The following is a 16,762-nucleotide window of genomic DNA, read 5'->3' on the forward strand; positions in this document are numbered from 1 at the left end:
AAGGAAATTACAAGTGAGAGAGACCTAACACAAGTTTAAAAGGGTTGTAAGCTCTGTTTCTTCTCGACTCCAACTCCCCTAAAAACTATATAATCTTTGCTCATCGATACGATTCTGATTGAAATCACTGACTACCGCAAAACCCTAAAGCTAAACGAAAATCTCTGAGATGGAAGAAGAGAGAACCTCGACGTTGCCGTTTGCAACAAGTTATGATCCTTCAAATCCACTAGGGGCTCTGGAGGAACTCCTTGACTTTATTAGGCAAAAGAGCAACTTTCTGATGAAAGACACGGCGAAGAAGGAGATCATCACTGCTGTTACAGCCGCGATCGCCACGGAGAGGCAGAGGAAAACAGAGAAGGAGAGCGTCATCATGACTTCGGAGCCAGAGACGACTCCCCCGGAGGAATCTGGAAAGAAGATCAGCAAGAAAGCAGCAAAGAAAGAAGCGGCGAAGCTAGAGAAGTTGCGCCGCAAGAAGGAACAAGAAGAAGAAGAATCCTCCCGTAACGTAACTTCAATGTCTCTCGAAGATGACGAGTACTCCAGTAACTACGGCGACGTGATTCTTAGCGGGTTACCCGATCCGAAAGCAGAAACGTGGAGAAAGGCTGTTGAAGGGAGTGGACCGATGTTAGCGATTTGGTGGGAGAGATGGTGGGATCAGAGGTTCTGATCAGAGGCCGAGTGCACACTGTTCGCTCAGGAATGTTTGTGATCTTGAGGCAAAGTGGATTCACGGTGCAGTGCGTGGACAAAAAATCGGAGGAGACCAAAGTAGGCGCCAACATGATTAATTTTCTCAAAGAGCTGAGTGATGAATCCATTGTTGAGGTTATTGGTGTTGTCTCTCTCCCCAAGGATCCCGTGACCGGAGCCACACAGCAGCAGGTTGCTTTCTTTTTCTTCTCCTCTGATTTCGTTTTGATCTATTAATGTGAAATAAAAACTAAAAAGTCATTAACTCTGTGTTATAATTGCAGAAAAGTTTACTGCCTCAGCAGATCCTTGCCAAAATTACCACTCATTCCGGAGGATGCTGCCAGAAGTGAAGCGGATATCGAAAAATCCGAAAAGGTAGAATAATGTTTAAGATTTGTTGGAACTTGCACTACAGTAGTGATGTGAATTCTGATAACTAGTGGTTCTGCTAATGTTTCTATGGCTTTTTATATGTTGATAAGAGCTGTTTGTTTCAATGATTATTACAGGGTGCGGCTAAGCGTACGACCGGGCGCCGCAAACGATATGTTCGTATCCTTCAGGACACACGTTTGAATAATAGGGTTCTTGACCTCCGAACACCAGCTAATACAGCTATCTTCACCTTAACGTGCCGTTTCAAATATGTAAGCTCTTGATCTCTGCTAAAGGATTTGCTATGCAACATGATTTATCATTTGTAATGCTAGTTTGGTAGGTAAAGTATTAGTACTCTAGATATGTTCTATGCTGCTTAGCTAAAACATAGCTAACTATTTTGTAGCCGTTCGCGGAGCTGCTATTATCCAAAGGCTTTATAGATATCAACACACCGAGAATATTAGGTGGTAGTAGTGAAGGAGGTTCTGCTGTATTTAAATTTGACTACAAAGGGAAACCTGCTTGTCTGGCTCAATCTCCTCAGCTTTATAAGCAGATGGCAATATGTGGTGACTTTCCACGCGTCTTTGTGATTGGTCCTGTTTTCAGGGCAGAAGACTCGTTCAGTCATAGACATCTGTGTGAATTCACTGGTGTTGATGTGGAGATGGGGATTCAAAGAGACTATACCGAAGTAAGTTTGTGCTCTTATAGATATAGATATATGTATATCATCATTTCCTCGCAGTTTCAGTTACCTTATATGTTATCACTGCTTTTTCTGCAGTTAATGGACCTGGTGGACAACTTATTTCTGCCTACATTCACTAAGATAAACGAGATGTTCTCTAAGGAACTGGCAACTGTCAGAAAGCAATACCCGTTTGAACCTTTGAAGGTAACAATATGAGCAATTTAATGAATATTTAGAAACTGAGTTTTTGTATTTTATTGAATTCTGATAATTGGCACTAAAATGCAGTTTCATGAAAAAACATTGAGGTTAACGTTTGAAGAAGGGATTCAAATACTCAAGGTATGATCATTGACTTTATTGTGCATCTAACCTATAATTGAAGGAGTTTTGCGAATGGACTATCAATAAAATTTGGTAATCGTAATGTGTTGACAGGAAGCTGGTGTGGAGATTGATCCTTTTGGAGATTTAAACGCAGAATCTGAGAGAAAACTTGGCCAGCTCATTCGGGAAAAGTAATCAATCCACCACTTTTTTTTTCATAAATATGCTTAATTCACAATGCTTAAATTTTGTGTATCGCAATTGCAAACTTGCTCTAACACTATATATATGATGCTCTTGTTTTCAATATAGGTACAACACAGACTTTTAAATACTGTATCGCTTTCCACTCGCGGTTAGGCCCTGTGAAGATGATCCTCGTTACAGCAAATCCTTTGATGTCTTCTTGAGAGGTACATCTTTTTTACTTACATTTTTCTTCTTGTTTCCCAGCGATTATGTTTACTAAATTTGTACTGTGCGGTTTAATTTGTACTAGGCGAGGAGATCATATCAGGAGGACAACGTATCCATGACCCAGAAATGTTGGAGAAACGTGCAAGAGAATGTGGCATTAATGTTGAGACAATATCCACATACATCGATTCATTCAGGTAAAAAAAAACAAACCCGGACCATTATTAGATAGTACTTAACTCGATCCTAGAAATTGATGATCATAGCTGCAGTTCACTAAGCAATTAACATGCATGGCTGACAGGTACGGTGCACCTCCACATGGTGGATTCGGAATGGGGCTGGAGCGAGTGGTCATGCTCTTCTGTGGACTGGACAACATCCGTAAAACATCCCTCTTCCCTCGTGACCCTCATAGGCTTGCACCTTAATAATATATAACCAAACAACAATGTTATTACACTATTCATTATCTCATTCTGTAGAAATTATAAATACACTATTCATAAATAGAAAAAAACAGATTCTTGTTTTCGTGACATGGAATCCAAAATATCTCTTGTTTGAGATCAATCAAAGTCATAAAAAAGGCTTAGCTTAGCATTGAATATCAATACAATAAAAGATGAAAGGTGTTTCTCTCCATAGCTTCACACCTCAGCTTCAACATTGAACAAGTGTTGCCACTTTAGTCAAAATAAACAGCCAATAAAATTATAACAATTAATACACATAAGCTAAAAAAAAACTGCCACCGTTGCATGCACTCCAAATCCCTTGCTTGTAAACTCTCTCTTATCTTTGTTCAATCTTAAGCTCCAAAATCGATTTCGAATCGCCGTTGACTATCACCGTGATTTAGCAACGGTTTTCTCATCCGATTGTTACTTCTCTTCCACTATCCACCGTTGGGTGACTCGATTTCGAAACTTTAGCCAGAAATCTCTATAGTAGATCTCTCTCTTATGCATATCTGGGCTTTTGCATTTGATCATCCGATGATTGCTTATGGCAGTTGACCTTTGATTATTTTCATATGGCAGTCTAATGCTTTTGTTAATTCATCTTCTGCTTTCTAATTCAATTTCAATGTATAATTTTTTCGTACTTTCTTGTCCGATGAGAATCGAATCACATCGTCGGTTCTTGATTTATTTTGGGCTGACCATGATCTAATTTGAGTTGCCACTTCACGAAATTTGATTAGTTGGTCAGTATTTTTTGTCATCTATAATTGGCTAATCTAATTTTTAGGAAACTTTGGGATACTTTGACCGGAGATGTCCTGCATTCTTTTGAGCACAAGCATATTGTTCGAACCCGCACCTTCTCCCATGTATATAAACAACTTCTTTGCTTCTTTAAGATTTTTCTGACATAAGATTCATTAGACTATGTTGTACTGATCTTGCTATACATGTATCCGTTCATTGTTCTTTTGTTATGCTTTAAGGTTTGTATTATGTAAAAATCATGTAAGGACATGATTATGCTCTAACATGGTTCTTTCTTCAAGATTTGCAATTTCTAATCACGAGAGGATTTGAGAAAAAAATTCGTGTTTTCGACTTGAATCGCTTTGATGGCACCTCCTACAGAAATTGATAAATCTCTTGGTTCTATTAGAACAGTAACATGGCTTCACGTTGACCAAACAATATTAACTTCTTGCACTGATATTGGTGGTGTCATGTATAAAGTATATATCTCATTAAGAAAAAAAAAACATTCACGGTTGCATACCTAGAGAAAAACAGGTTGTCGGACGTGAGGACTCGTAAAAACATTGACTATTGATTCTTTTTGTTGATGGTTGATCTCAACTTTGTCACTGTCCATCTGCAATTTCTTCCTCTACTCATCAGTTTATCTTGGTAATTTCTCTAATTCTCTAAAACATATATGAGTTTTGTTTTTTTTTGTTTTACCAAATTGAAAAACAGCAATAAGAGAGGGTGGATTTGGTCAGAAGAAGAATCTCAACTGCTTCACGCGTAATTGCATGAGCATATGACAACGAAGAAGCAGCAGCACATACGATCTGGCTGCTCTCGAGTATTGGGGACCCGACACACCATCTTGAATTTTTCGGTAAACCGAAAAAAGAAATCAGATTGATGGGGTTTGATGATGCATGTTGTTATAGAATTAGTTTTGATTTGTATCTCGTCGATCTTGGTGGTGGCGAGTTTAATAAAAATATGTAGGCATGGCCATTTTACTCTCCCTATATTGACAAAATGTTTATGTCACCAAATCATTGGGGTTTCTTTTATTTAATCATGGATTCAAATGCAGGATTGTAGGCCTGGCAAAGCATGGGGAATTGCTCAAAAAGATGGTGGGTTTAGTTCTATCATCTGTTTTCTTATTCAAATGTGTATCAATTAAAATACATCACTTGCTTTGTTACTTTTACGATCCATACCAGGTAAACCCTTCCTTAATATATTTTCTTATATGAATCCTTCAAACTAGAAAGTAAATTGCCTTTTGAGTGTTTATGTAATTGGAGTGTTTGTTTGGTTTATCTGATGTTTTTTTTTTTTTAAATTGAATCATTTTTTGATACTTGCCTTGTGGTGAATAATTTGTTTTCTTAGTTTTTGTGCAAAATCTTCAATATGTGATTATTTCTAAGGTTGGTTCCCCGTTTTTTTATTACAGTTGGCTAGGATAGAGTAAGAACATAGATCGGTCTTTCATTTCTTTCAACCGGAGGTTTGGCACTTCTTCATGTAGTTCTTTTAAGTTGAGATTGCTTCATAAAATTCTTGATGGACGGTAAGTATTTTTTTTGTTTATGTTTCAGTTCACGTATCAATGTCCTGCTGTTTTCACTTCTATCAACTAATAGATGCCCTCTTCTTGCTCTCTGATTCTAATAAAACAAAACTATAGACATGGAAAAGATGAAGAAACAGAAAGAAAGAGAAGATGTGTGAACTGAATATGAATCTTAGCAAATTTGGAGAACAAATTGGTGGTGGAAGTACGAAGAAACCCGCAGAGGGGAAACATAAGCTAGACGAGAGAGTCCTCAAATCAATTGTAGAGTATTTCAAGGGTAGTGTTCTTGATATGCATTTGCTACATTCTTGTTCTTGAAGAACTAACGACAGAGATAAGAAGATTACCAATTACGGTAAGACCAAGATCTGAGGAGAAATTGGAGGAGGCAAAGAGAATAGAGGACAAAAGAAAAGAGACAATAAGAGGAAAGGCAAGTAACCGTGGTAACAAAAAGTCAGAAATAAAAATTACTATTACACCATATATTCTATAATTTAGAGTTATCAGTAACTAAGCCTGGTCCATATTCACCTACAATTACAAGTTTTTATGAACAGTTTACCATATTCATTCAAAAAATTCCATAACAAAGCCTGGTCCAGCTTCTTCGATTTATATATTTTATTTTATTTTCGTAACGTAATTAAAGAGAAACAAAAACATCTTCAAGCTATAATATAATTTTTATATTTGCTTATTTATCTACAAGAACAAACAATTTTAATTAAATTATGATTTTTGAGATAAAACAAATATAAAATGAAAATTTTCCGAAAACAACCCGTGGCGTAGAGCGGTATTAACCTAGTTAAGTTTAATAAACACAATCAGAGGATCCTTAAAAATGTCGACGTGGCGTTGTATTATTGGTTATAAAACAAAACAAAACTATGTCGTTCTTATAACTTTGTGTCTTGTCGAAGTCGAGACTAGCAGTACGCGTCTCTCTCTTCCTTTTTCTTCGTATTCTTCTCACTCAGCAGAGCAGAGCCCATATGGCTTCGACGACTACGACTACTGATTTCTTCAAACCTTTCCTCTCTCCTTTCTCCAATGGTTAGTTTCTGTGTGCAACTCTCTTGGTTTCTGTCTTATTCCTCTGTTAGGGTTTCCATCTGGTTTTTTAAAATCTTTCGAAATCAGATTTCAATTTCTGAAATTATTTGGAGAAATAACTAGTGTGATTACCACAAGAGCTTGTCTCAATTAGACTAATTCTAGATTCTGTATAGTTTTTTGATCATCTTCTTCGTTATATGGGATTGCAAAATTCAGGTAACGCGGCTCAACGAAGTAGTAGACAGAGCCAGAGCGTGGTATGGTTAAATCGGAAGAATTCTGGAAACCACCATTACAGGTCTCTTCGTGTTAATGGATTATTCGGAGGTGGGAAGAAGGACAATAAAGAGGATGGTCAATCAAAGGTATGTTTTTTTTTTTCATGTTACATGTTCATACAAAAACAATTCTTTAGATTTTTGTCTCGACAACATAAAGTTTTAACCTTTGGAATTTGCTTTCTTGTGTTTTTTTTGTTTTGGTCTTTAGGCAGGAATTCTTGGTAATATGCAGAATTTGTATGAGACTGTGAAGAAAGCTCAAATGGTTGTCCAAGTAGAAGCTGTTAGAGTGCAGAAGGAGCTTGCTGTGTATGTCCCCCTCCCTCCCATTAGCCTAACCATTTGCATTACTAAAAGTTTTTAAAGGTTTCTTCTATCTTTATGAGTTTTCATCATGCTTGCTTGTATCCTCTCTTTTTGTTTCAGTGCTGAATTTGATGGTTATTGTGAAGGCGAGCTTGTTAAGGTATTATTACAGACTCTGTTCCATGTCCTAAATTCCTAGTAGATCATTTACACACTATGTTATTATCAAATTAAATCAAGTTAAGTGAATGAATGTTACACACTGTGCTGTCTGATTCATTACTTTTGTGGATTATTACACAATGATGCTAGTTTTAGTTTGGTTTTCGATCTCTTACTAGTTAAGTGACCAAAAGATTTGAAATTGTATCAGGTTACATTATCAGGTAACCAGCAACCAATCCGCACTGATATCACTGATGCAGCAATGGAATTAGGTTCCGAAGTGAGTTAACCTTCATTCTCTTAACTTTCTGTTGCACTTGCTTCTACATATATAGGAATGATCAATGCTATATTCTGTCAGCTTCTCATGTTTCATGTTTTTCCTTTTGCAGAAACTATCACTACTGGTCACGGAAGCATACAAGGACGCACATGCAAAGAGTGTACTGGTAAAGACATCACATACCATATTTTACTATACAAACTATAAGTATCCATTTTTCTTTCGTCTCTTGACTATATAGGACCTTTTTTGGATTTCACAGGCTATGAAGGCTAGAATGAGTGATCTTGCGCAGAGCTTAGGGATGCCACCGGGTCTTGATGGGTTAAAGTAACAAAACATAATACTTTTTTGTGATTTCACTCTACTTCCAGGTATGAGAAGTCCAGTTTTTGGTTTGTATATCGATCAGGAAGAAAGAAAAGAAAGCTCTGTTCTGATGAATTAGAGAGAGATATTTGAACCTTTTTGCTTCTTTGATTTATCAACAATTACTCAAATGCTCTCAAATCGTTTTGTTGTTTCCAAATTGTGGAATTGAATCGAGCTTTTCAACGGGAAAAAAAAAGGAAATAGAAGAAATCAGGTTCCTAATCTGGTAGCCAAACTCTGCCTCTTACTCTACGTTTAGGTTCCTAATAGGATCTTGGAAGCTCTTTTCCGGCCAAGAATGATCTGAAAAGAATGAGAGCACGCTTTGGTTCGAACAAAGGTACCTCGTGGCCTGCCCCTCTTACCGTTGCAAAGGTCAATCCCTTGTAAACCTCTGTCCATCCTCCCACCTGTCACCACCGGTAAACATCACTACCTTATATATAATACATATCCATGCACGGATATACATGCAGTATGTGTATGTATATCATACCTGGTTATCAGAATACCAAGGATACCATCGAGTCTTCACCGGGAGATTGAGATGGCTGAGGGAAAACCGGGTCGCGGTCACTGGAACCACCGAGTCTGTATCACCGCTGCGTATGACAGTACAGTTCACAATTTGGTTAAGTAGCCAAAATAGTAATACTGAGTCTGAGTTTCCCTAGGTTCATTACAACTAGACCTGAGATGACATGGCCGTTTTAAGCTAGACCCTGATTTAGTCCATGTTTTACCGTATCCACCAATGTGACTATGTCTATGTTTACGATGAGACAATATACCAAGCTACATTGAACCATAGTTTACCTGAAAATCCAGATCCTCAAACCAGACGCTGCAAGTTCCTTGTATATGGGCAACATCGTCTTGTCAGAATCTTTCCAGTTCTTGATCAGAACATCACTGTACCAACCAAAACAAGAAACCATTACTTTCAGGATCATTGTTTTTTTTTTTGGCAAATCATCATTACACGTTCGTCGTTAAGCGGTGAAGCGAACTGTTTACCTGCAAGCTGTCCATTTATAGCGAATTCCAGTGACATTAGCGTGCATAGCTCTCTGCACATCGCGCCTGTTAAAATACTTTTCTGCGTAACTCTCGGTACAAGGATCGTACCCTGACACTAACCGTCTACGCAAAAGTGTGTTCTTCATCCGAACAAAGAAACCAGTACTATTGTCCTTCTTTTGTTGTGCAGCCACGCACGTTGGGGTGTAAATGCTATACTGATCAATGTCACCAAACTCGTGGTTCATGGCATAGTTAACCGTCGCAATCGTCAGACGCTCTCTCGGCCGTGAAATTGCAGTATTTGAGAATGGACTTGTATGTTTTGTCGGAGATAATTGCATGAGTCCACCAGTAAGTTACAGTTCCTATGCTGTCGTACTGATTGTCCGTCACTGCGTTTCCCACCTTGAGAAATAAAGGATGTTCATTTACGCATTGGACATATAGTTTTGATTTGAGCTAGGTAGACCCTTTTGTTTTGATTTTTTTACCATGAATCCTTTCAGATTAATGATAGGTTTGGAGAAAGCTTTGTTGTAGTCATGGATCTTTTTGGCAAGCTGAGGAACATAATGCCCTGTCCAACATATTAACATTAATCGATATAGTCATCAATGAGTGGTTTCTTAAAACTAAACCGAACCATTTTGTCAAAAGATAACGTACCGGCGTAGCTTTCACCAGCGATATAGAAGTCTCTGTATTTGTATTGGGGAAATTTCGATAACCATTTGATAAGAAACATCAAGCTGTCTTGAGCTGTGATTAGGAATATAATCAAAAACATAATTTAATTTACTCAAGCATGATATAAATTAAGAAAATGGAATTAACCTGTTCGTTCATCTCCTGAATCATTAAGATCAGAGCTTGTGTTCGTGTAGGAAAATCCAACTCCGGCCGGTGATTCCAAAAACAGAAGGTTTGCGTCTGTTGTACACATTCAAGTTTAGTCAAAATAAATTCGATATCAGAACGTTATTGTTTCCATACGGTATGTAATGTAATTATTTATTAATTAGTTACCTGTGTTCCAAGAAAACTTGTTTAGATAGAGATTAGAACCGGTTTTGTTGATACGGAACGGTCCAATTTCCTCTGAAGCTCCATAAGCAATAGACGAACAGCCCGGTCCTGAGTATATAAATAAGATAAGCAAATATTCTTATGTTATAATTACAGTTTTCTTAATCAAATTTGATCCAAACAACGTTCGTGATTAACAACTTTTGAGTTCTTTGTACCAAGATGAATGTGACCCAAATTATGATGGCATCTTTCTGTACATGCTCTGATTTTCCCACTAGGAATGATTAAATTAATTTTTTTAAAAATAGCTATAGACCAAAATATAAAGAATATTTGATGACGCTTATATTTCTGGACCAGAAAAAATAGCCAAAATAAAATGAAAAAAAAGTGTGAAACAAATCACGCGCGGGCGTGTGTTGTGTGTTTGTGCTCACAAAACTGTATAACGAGCATATATCATCATTTTCGCCATCAACTTGTGACATCCATGAATACGCATGCGTCCACTGAAACAATTGCTATAAGTCTATGTATATATAGTAAGCTTTTGTAAATAAGGGCCACTTTGTTATGTTTTTTTTTCTTTTCCAATATATTACAAGGTCAACTTTCTATTACATAATTAAAAAAGAAAAAAAAATGATACTCAATTTATTAGAAAAAGTAGTAAGCTTTCTAGTAGTGTGTATGTGTTTTTTGGATCTAACCCAATTATTAAAGGCAGCAAAAAAGGTAAGTTCACCTTTTTGTCATGCTTTCTTACAGAAGCTAATGAGACAGAAGAACAAAACAAGTTGACACCAGAAAAGTGATTAGAGAACTCTCAGTATATAATGATTGCATTGAAGAAACTAAAACTCTTATCATTTTAATAGCAAGAATAAATAAATAAATAAACTTGCTCAGGCTAATCATCCCCATGTTTCTATGTACTTGTAATTCTATTTATAGTCACCATGAAAGTTTAAGTCCAAGACAAGATTAATAAGCGTTCTGTGGCCTACATGGATGGATCAGGGGCTGCATCCAATTTTTAAGTGTATTTTGGTGGGAGATGAGGGCTTTAACTGCAATGCGCTCGAGTACTAGACGTGGGTAGGAGTAGTAGATTGCACAGAGTACAAAATCCGAAGCTCGTGGAAGACTTATATATAGAAGTATTACTTAATGGTATTGAATAAAAAAAATTAAATAAAGCAAAAAAAACCATAAAGAAAAGGAAGTGCATGTTCCATTAATGAGAAGCAGATGGGGTAGTTGATATTGCTATTTTGGTTGGACATTGATTTGTTTTCATCCAAAATAACGAGTTTTTACTTAACATATATATATGCACAAATTAGTAGTTGCTGATAGATGTGTCTTGTTTGTTTAGTGACTTTAGTCTCTATCTTATTCATTGTTAAGGGATTTAAGTTTTTGTGTAGAGAAAATATTGTTTGTTTTCTCTCTCTTTGACCCTTTTACTTTTCAGTATCTCCTTGTCCAAAAGAAATGGGACTGTACTTATCATATACTATTCCATACATAACCATAATTTTATCCTAATCCTTTTAACATATGGGTCTTCGGTGTGGTTTTGTTTTATTTTTCAGCTTTAGTTTAATCTACTGGGTCCTTATTTTAGTTTTGTTTTATTTGGTTTAGTATAGATTAACTTACGACTCATAGGCGGAAATAAACTAGAGAATTATACTCACAACAAAAACTATATATACATATATATAACACCTATATGTATATATGTAATATAATAGTACTTAAGCATATAGATATACTTCCTATTATAGAGTAATTGGAGTGGAGAAAACTGACCTCCGTTGAGCCAAAGAAGAAGGGGTTTGGTGTGGGGAGAAGGAGAAGATGACTCAGTGAGCCAATAGAAGAGAGCACGACCATGAGACTCGTTAACATTGACATAGCCTGAGTATTGTGAGAATGCGACTTTTGGTTGCCCTGGAAGTGCTTTAATTCTGTCCTTCTCTTGCTCTCTTGAAGAAGATGATGATGATGATGATGAAAATGGTGTCGATATAAGAGCGACAAGAAGAAGGAAAATGAGATGGATTCTTGCCATTTTGTGTTCTCTCCCACTTTTTTTTCTTCAATGGTTTTTTTCTTTCTTTCTTTGTGTTAGCTCATAGAGTATATGGAGCTGTATGTTAGTATTTATGTTTGTATATATATGAGTGTTAATGTAGAGAGATGTATGGATGTGGTTTTGGAGGTTCATATTTAATGTGTGTTTTGCTGAGTTACTACATAATGTGCAGGTTGGCCAGCTGTGAGTGGACCTTTCTCACACTCTCTCTCTATGGTAATGTGTATTTATTGGCATATATCATATATGTTGAGTGTATTTAGGTACTATTCACGAGCTTGTGTTTATACATCCAATATAGGGACTATTCACGAGCTTGTCTACAACACGTCACATTTACTAATTTTGATGAAAATGCTACATCATATATGTAGATGATTGATTGAGCGTTTATTTGTTATTGAAATTGCTTCTATCACATATAATTGTGTTCGACAAATGCGGTGAAAGTGCGAAAAATGCGACAAAGGTCACTATTGACGGCTCTGACCGTCATTTATGCATAGTTTGCATTAACCACCACACTGTTTACTCTACAACGATTGTTCAGGTTTCGAAGTGTTAATTACGTTTTTAGTGTTTTATGTACATAATAGATGCTAATGCTACATTGTTAATATTTTAAGGCAAATTTGAATCTCGAATCAGAAGAAGATATGATTTAGAATCAGAAGAAAATTAAAGTCGTAGATGCAATAGTAATGCACAATGACGATTCTATATATTGTCTTCTCTCATATTCTCTTGTGCATGGTGTATATTATGTTCTTATAATATTTATATGATAATGTAATTAGGCGTAACTGATACGTAATCAGTTCTATGATTCTATCTTAGTAGTAATACAGTTCTCTCAGTATTAACTTTTAGGTGATCTTTTTGGAATCATTTGACTGTCTTGACTCTTGATTATAATAAAACAGTATATAATCTCCATAAATGCTGATTGGTGATCAACTAGGTGACATAAAAGTCAAAAAGAAAAACCTTGTGTAGCACGTTTGTTCGCGATACATCAAAGATCAAACAAAGGAAAAAAAGAAAATTTTAAAGGAAAAAGAAAAATGTACTTACCACAAGATAACCAAAGAAACAAACAAAACGAAAATGAACGATGTGGAATAATCATGATGAATTTTGTATTTTGTTGTAAGAACTAAAAGATGACAGTTCACCCTGTAAAAACCGTTGTGCCTATAAATTGTGAACTATACATTTTTCTAACAAGAAGTAAAAAATTATTAAACTCTTGCCTTAACGTGCAACATATCAAGTGGCGTTATGGTTGTGATGTGATGACCACTTTACTATATTCATATACTATGAAACTTTAGAAAACAAAATATGTAATATTGGCAACAAAAATTTTAACAAATTATTTTACTTTGAATGGAGACGTTTTCATCCAAAGCTTTATAGTTTTCTTTCGGGGGTTTGTAGTTGTTATTGAGCTTGATGACAGCGTAGTGGTAAAGCTTGATAACAGTATAAATTATAAAAGACAATATTGTGTATATATTTTGAGAGTTTTATTCGTTTTTTCATAATCCGAGTTGGGGTCAACACAAGTTGTTAAATATCACTCTCCACGAATCCACCAGTTAATCTTCTTTATTCAATAGTCAAATCTTGTGCGAAGCAAGTTATACAACAGTAGTTACAGTACCATTGCAAAGACTTTCAATTGTGTTGTCGTAACTCGTAAGAATATGATAAGGTCCAAATCGGTGCCCAGACAGACCATGTCGGATATATTTTTTCAGAATACTGATAACAGTTTTTTTTCTTGTGCTTGGATATAGCAATCGGTTGATATGACTTAAGATTGTCATTGTATTGGTTTTCCAAATGCTTTTAAAAAGTGAAATTTTGATCTTAGTGAAACTAATTTTCCCGATAAAGTATACAAAACATATTACAGAATATTGTGCTTTTATCTAAAATAAATTGATAAAATTATACTACCTCCGCTTCAAAATATAAGATGTTTTGAGTAAAACACGCAGATTAAGAAATAACCACTTTAAAAAAGTTTAACCAATCACAAACAAAACTGCATAATATAAAGGATGTGTTGTAGATTTAGTACATTTTCATAAAGAAATTAAGTTTTTAGTACGTTCACTATTTATAATTGTGAAAGTAGGTGTGAGAGAGTGTGAGAGAGTATGTGATTGTGTGGGGTCCGGTTGTGTGTGAGGGTGTGAGAGATGTAGGATCCATTTATGTGAGAGATAGTGGGAAATTGTGTGTGAGAGATGTAGGACCCATTTTTTTGTGGGTGAGAGATTGAGAGAGGGAGAGAGTGTTTGAGAGAGGAAGTGAGAGAGGAGAATTTACGTGGGATCCATTTGTGTGAGATATAATTTTTGTTTTTTTTTTAAAACACTCCATATCTTGTTATTCAAATATTTGATAAGATAATTTTTTTTTTCAGATACAAAAATACTATATTTTTTTTTTATAATTTGATATGCATTTTATTTTATTATTTTTAATTTTATTAATATCACAACTGATGTATATGATTGTTCTGTACACATTTATTACTGGATGATTGTTAATCCGTACACTGGATTGTTTTGATCAGTAAAAGTTTATGGTTGGATGGTTTTTATCCGTACACGTTTATGGATGGCTGGTTATTATATATGTTTTTTGTTGGAATTGATCTGTAAACGTTTATGGTTGGATGTTTTTTGCTGGAATTGATATATCTAACAATCCAGTGTACGGATTAAAACCATCCATCAAAAAATATATACAGAACAGTAATATACATCAGTTGTGATATAATATATATTTAAAAATAATAAAACAAAATGCATATCAAATTATAGAGAAAAAAACATAAAAATATTTTGTTTCTAAAAAGTTTTAGAAACATAGAATTATTAACAAATATTTTAATTATAAAAGAGAGATGTGATAAAATTTGTTAAAAATATTTAATATTATTAAATAAAATCATCAAACAAAATGCATATCAAATTATAAAGAAAAAAATGTAGACTTTTTGTATCTGAAAAAAATTTCGAAAAAAAATTAATATAATCAAGTATTTAAGTAACTAAACATGAGGGATGTGTTTAAAAAAAAAAAAAAAACTACACTGCCACGTTGCTACAGTGAGACACCACCTATTTCTATAATTATGAATAGTAAACGTACTAAACTCTTAATATCTTCCCAAAAAACGTACTAAAATTACAAATACCTTTAATATAAAGTATTAAACTAATATAAAAGTTACCTAAAAACTTGAAAACATCTTATATTATGAAACAAAAAAACTTCTTTAAACATCTTATATTATATTATTATGAAAAAGAGGGAGTATAAACAATAAAGACATAGTCTATAATTTGTCTCTTTGAAATTTGTTCGGCTTGAAGTGAAAAAATAATTTTGTTTCATGTATTTGAGGATTTGGTTTGTGTAACCAAATTACTAAACATGTATCGACGTGAATCATCAAATCTAGCTAATGCTTCCTTCTCTGGTCTCTTCACGGAAAGGAAAAGAAGAAGCCAAGGTCTTCTCTTCCATCGACAAGCCGATTATTTCTCCATGACAAATTAAATGTAATTAAGGCGATAAAAATATATCGTTCTTTCTCGTTTATGTATTGCCAGCATAATTGTTGATAATCTCTGTTTGATTATGCAGTGGTATATATTGAGGCTATTCCTTCCTTCTACCTGTTAAGTGTATAAGTCACACCAACGCAAGTGTGATCTATGAATGGGGATTGCGACCTTAATGTATTCCTAACAAGTAGACATTTTACCATCAAAGTCAAAGCACAATAACAAAGAGCTGCCTGGCGTAATGGTCGGCCTAGGCCTGGGATTTCAGTTATTTCGGTAAATTCGGTTCGGTTATTTCGGTTTTTCGGTTTTTTTGAGTTTTGAAAATCTTACCGAATTGAACCGAAATATATTTCGGTTCGGTTATTTCAGTTTCTCGGTTAATTCAGTTTTAAAATTTCAAAACCGAAATTAACCGAAATTTGATTAAAAACATGAAAAAATCGGATTTTCGGTTATTTAGAGATAATTTCGGATTTTTCGGTTTTATTTCAAATATTTCGGTTATTTCGGTTATTTTAGGATAAATTTCGGTTTTATTAGTTTTTTCCTAAAAAAATTAAAAAAAAAGTTTTTTTTAAAAAAAGTTTTTTTTAAAAAAAAAATCAGTTAACCGAAAACCGAATCGAAATAACCGAAATATTTTGATTTTTTTGAAAAAAAAATTGTACCGATCAGTTCAGCCACCATAATCGAAACCGAACCGAAACAAAAAATATCGGTTCGGTTCGGTTCGGTTATTTCGGTTCGGTTTAAAATCCCAGGGCGATCGGAAGGAATTGCGATCATTAATGGTTGAATTTTAATGCAACATGCCCGATCTATTTTTTGGGGATTTGAAGCTTATTCACGTTTAGAAAACATTGGTTTTAATGACCACGGTGGATTTATAGGTTAGGTTTGTAGGCGTGGTTAAGAGGTTGGTTATACGGGTAGATTGTGCATGTAATGGCAACTTGTGCTATGCCTATATCATATGGATAATGGACCCAAGCTTTTATGAGTCATAATGTACTGAGTGATAATTATGAAAATGTATTCGGGTCTTTTGACTATTTAGTGGTAAAGTAGTAATAGGCCTATCTCTGAGTTGAAGAAGGGAGATGAAAGCTGATTTGATTATTTTTCAATTCCTGATAAGAAGACTCATAAGAACATACATATACAGATATACTAGTCGGATCAGGCCTTCGCAAAGCTCTTGGGAAGATGAAAATAGATACACACGTCTTC

General features: G+C 35.0%; 1 protein-coding gene, 1 long non-coding RNA gene and 2 pseudogenes across 2 annotated transcripts; 3 read left to right on the forward strand and 1 right to left on the reverse strand.

Moving 5' to 3' along the window:
- LOC104727653 lies at positions 170 to 2,955 on the forward strand (annotated as a pseudogene).
- On the forward strand, positions 3,298 to 5,792 carry LOC104721781. Its single transcript, XR_757080.2, has 3 exons — positions 3,298 to 4,865; positions 5,192 to 5,308; positions 5,426 to 5,792. It is a non-coding gene; the product is annotated as an uncharacterized LOC104721781 (long non-coding RNA).
- On the forward strand, positions 6,236 to 7,895 carry LOC104721783 (nucleoid-associated protein At4g30620, chloroplastic). Its single transcript, XM_010439852.2, has 7 exons — positions 6,236 to 6,373; positions 6,593 to 6,741; positions 6,866 to 6,966; positions 7,084 to 7,123; positions 7,337 to 7,408; positions 7,521 to 7,577; positions 7,674 to 7,895. Exons 1-7 carry the CDS (start codon positions 6,313 to 6,315, stop codon positions 7,743 to 7,745), a joined length of 552 nt encoding a protein of 183 aa, XP_010438154.1. The 5' UTR covers positions 6,236 to 6,312; the 3' UTR covers positions 7,746 to 7,895.
- On the reverse strand, positions 8,018 to 12,081 carry LOC104721782 (annotated as a pseudogene).

Source organism: Camelina sativa, chromosome 11 (assembly GCF_000633955.1).
Source record: "Camelina sativa cultivar DH55 chromosome 11, Cs, whole genome shotgun sequence".
Classification (NCBI taxonomy): Eukaryota; Viridiplantae; Streptophyta; class Magnoliopsida; order Brassicales; family Brassicaceae; genus Camelina; species Camelina sativa.

What these genes read in the sequence shown, in the direction of transcription:
- LOC104721783 (XM_010439852.2), top strand. Translation starts at nt 6,313, where the DNA reads ATGGCTTCGACGACTACGACTACTGATTTCTTCAAACCTTTCCTCTCT. An exon ending in CCTCTCTCCTTTCTCCAATG is followed by an intron (nt 6,374 to 6,592) that starts GTTAGTTTCTGT and finishes TGCAAAATTCAG; the next exon opens with GTAACGCGGCTCAACGAAGT. An exon ending in GTGAAGGCGAGCTTGTTAAG is followed by an intron (nt 7,124 to 7,336) that starts GTATTATTACAG and finishes AAATTGTATCAG; the next exon opens with GTTACATTATCAGGTAACCA.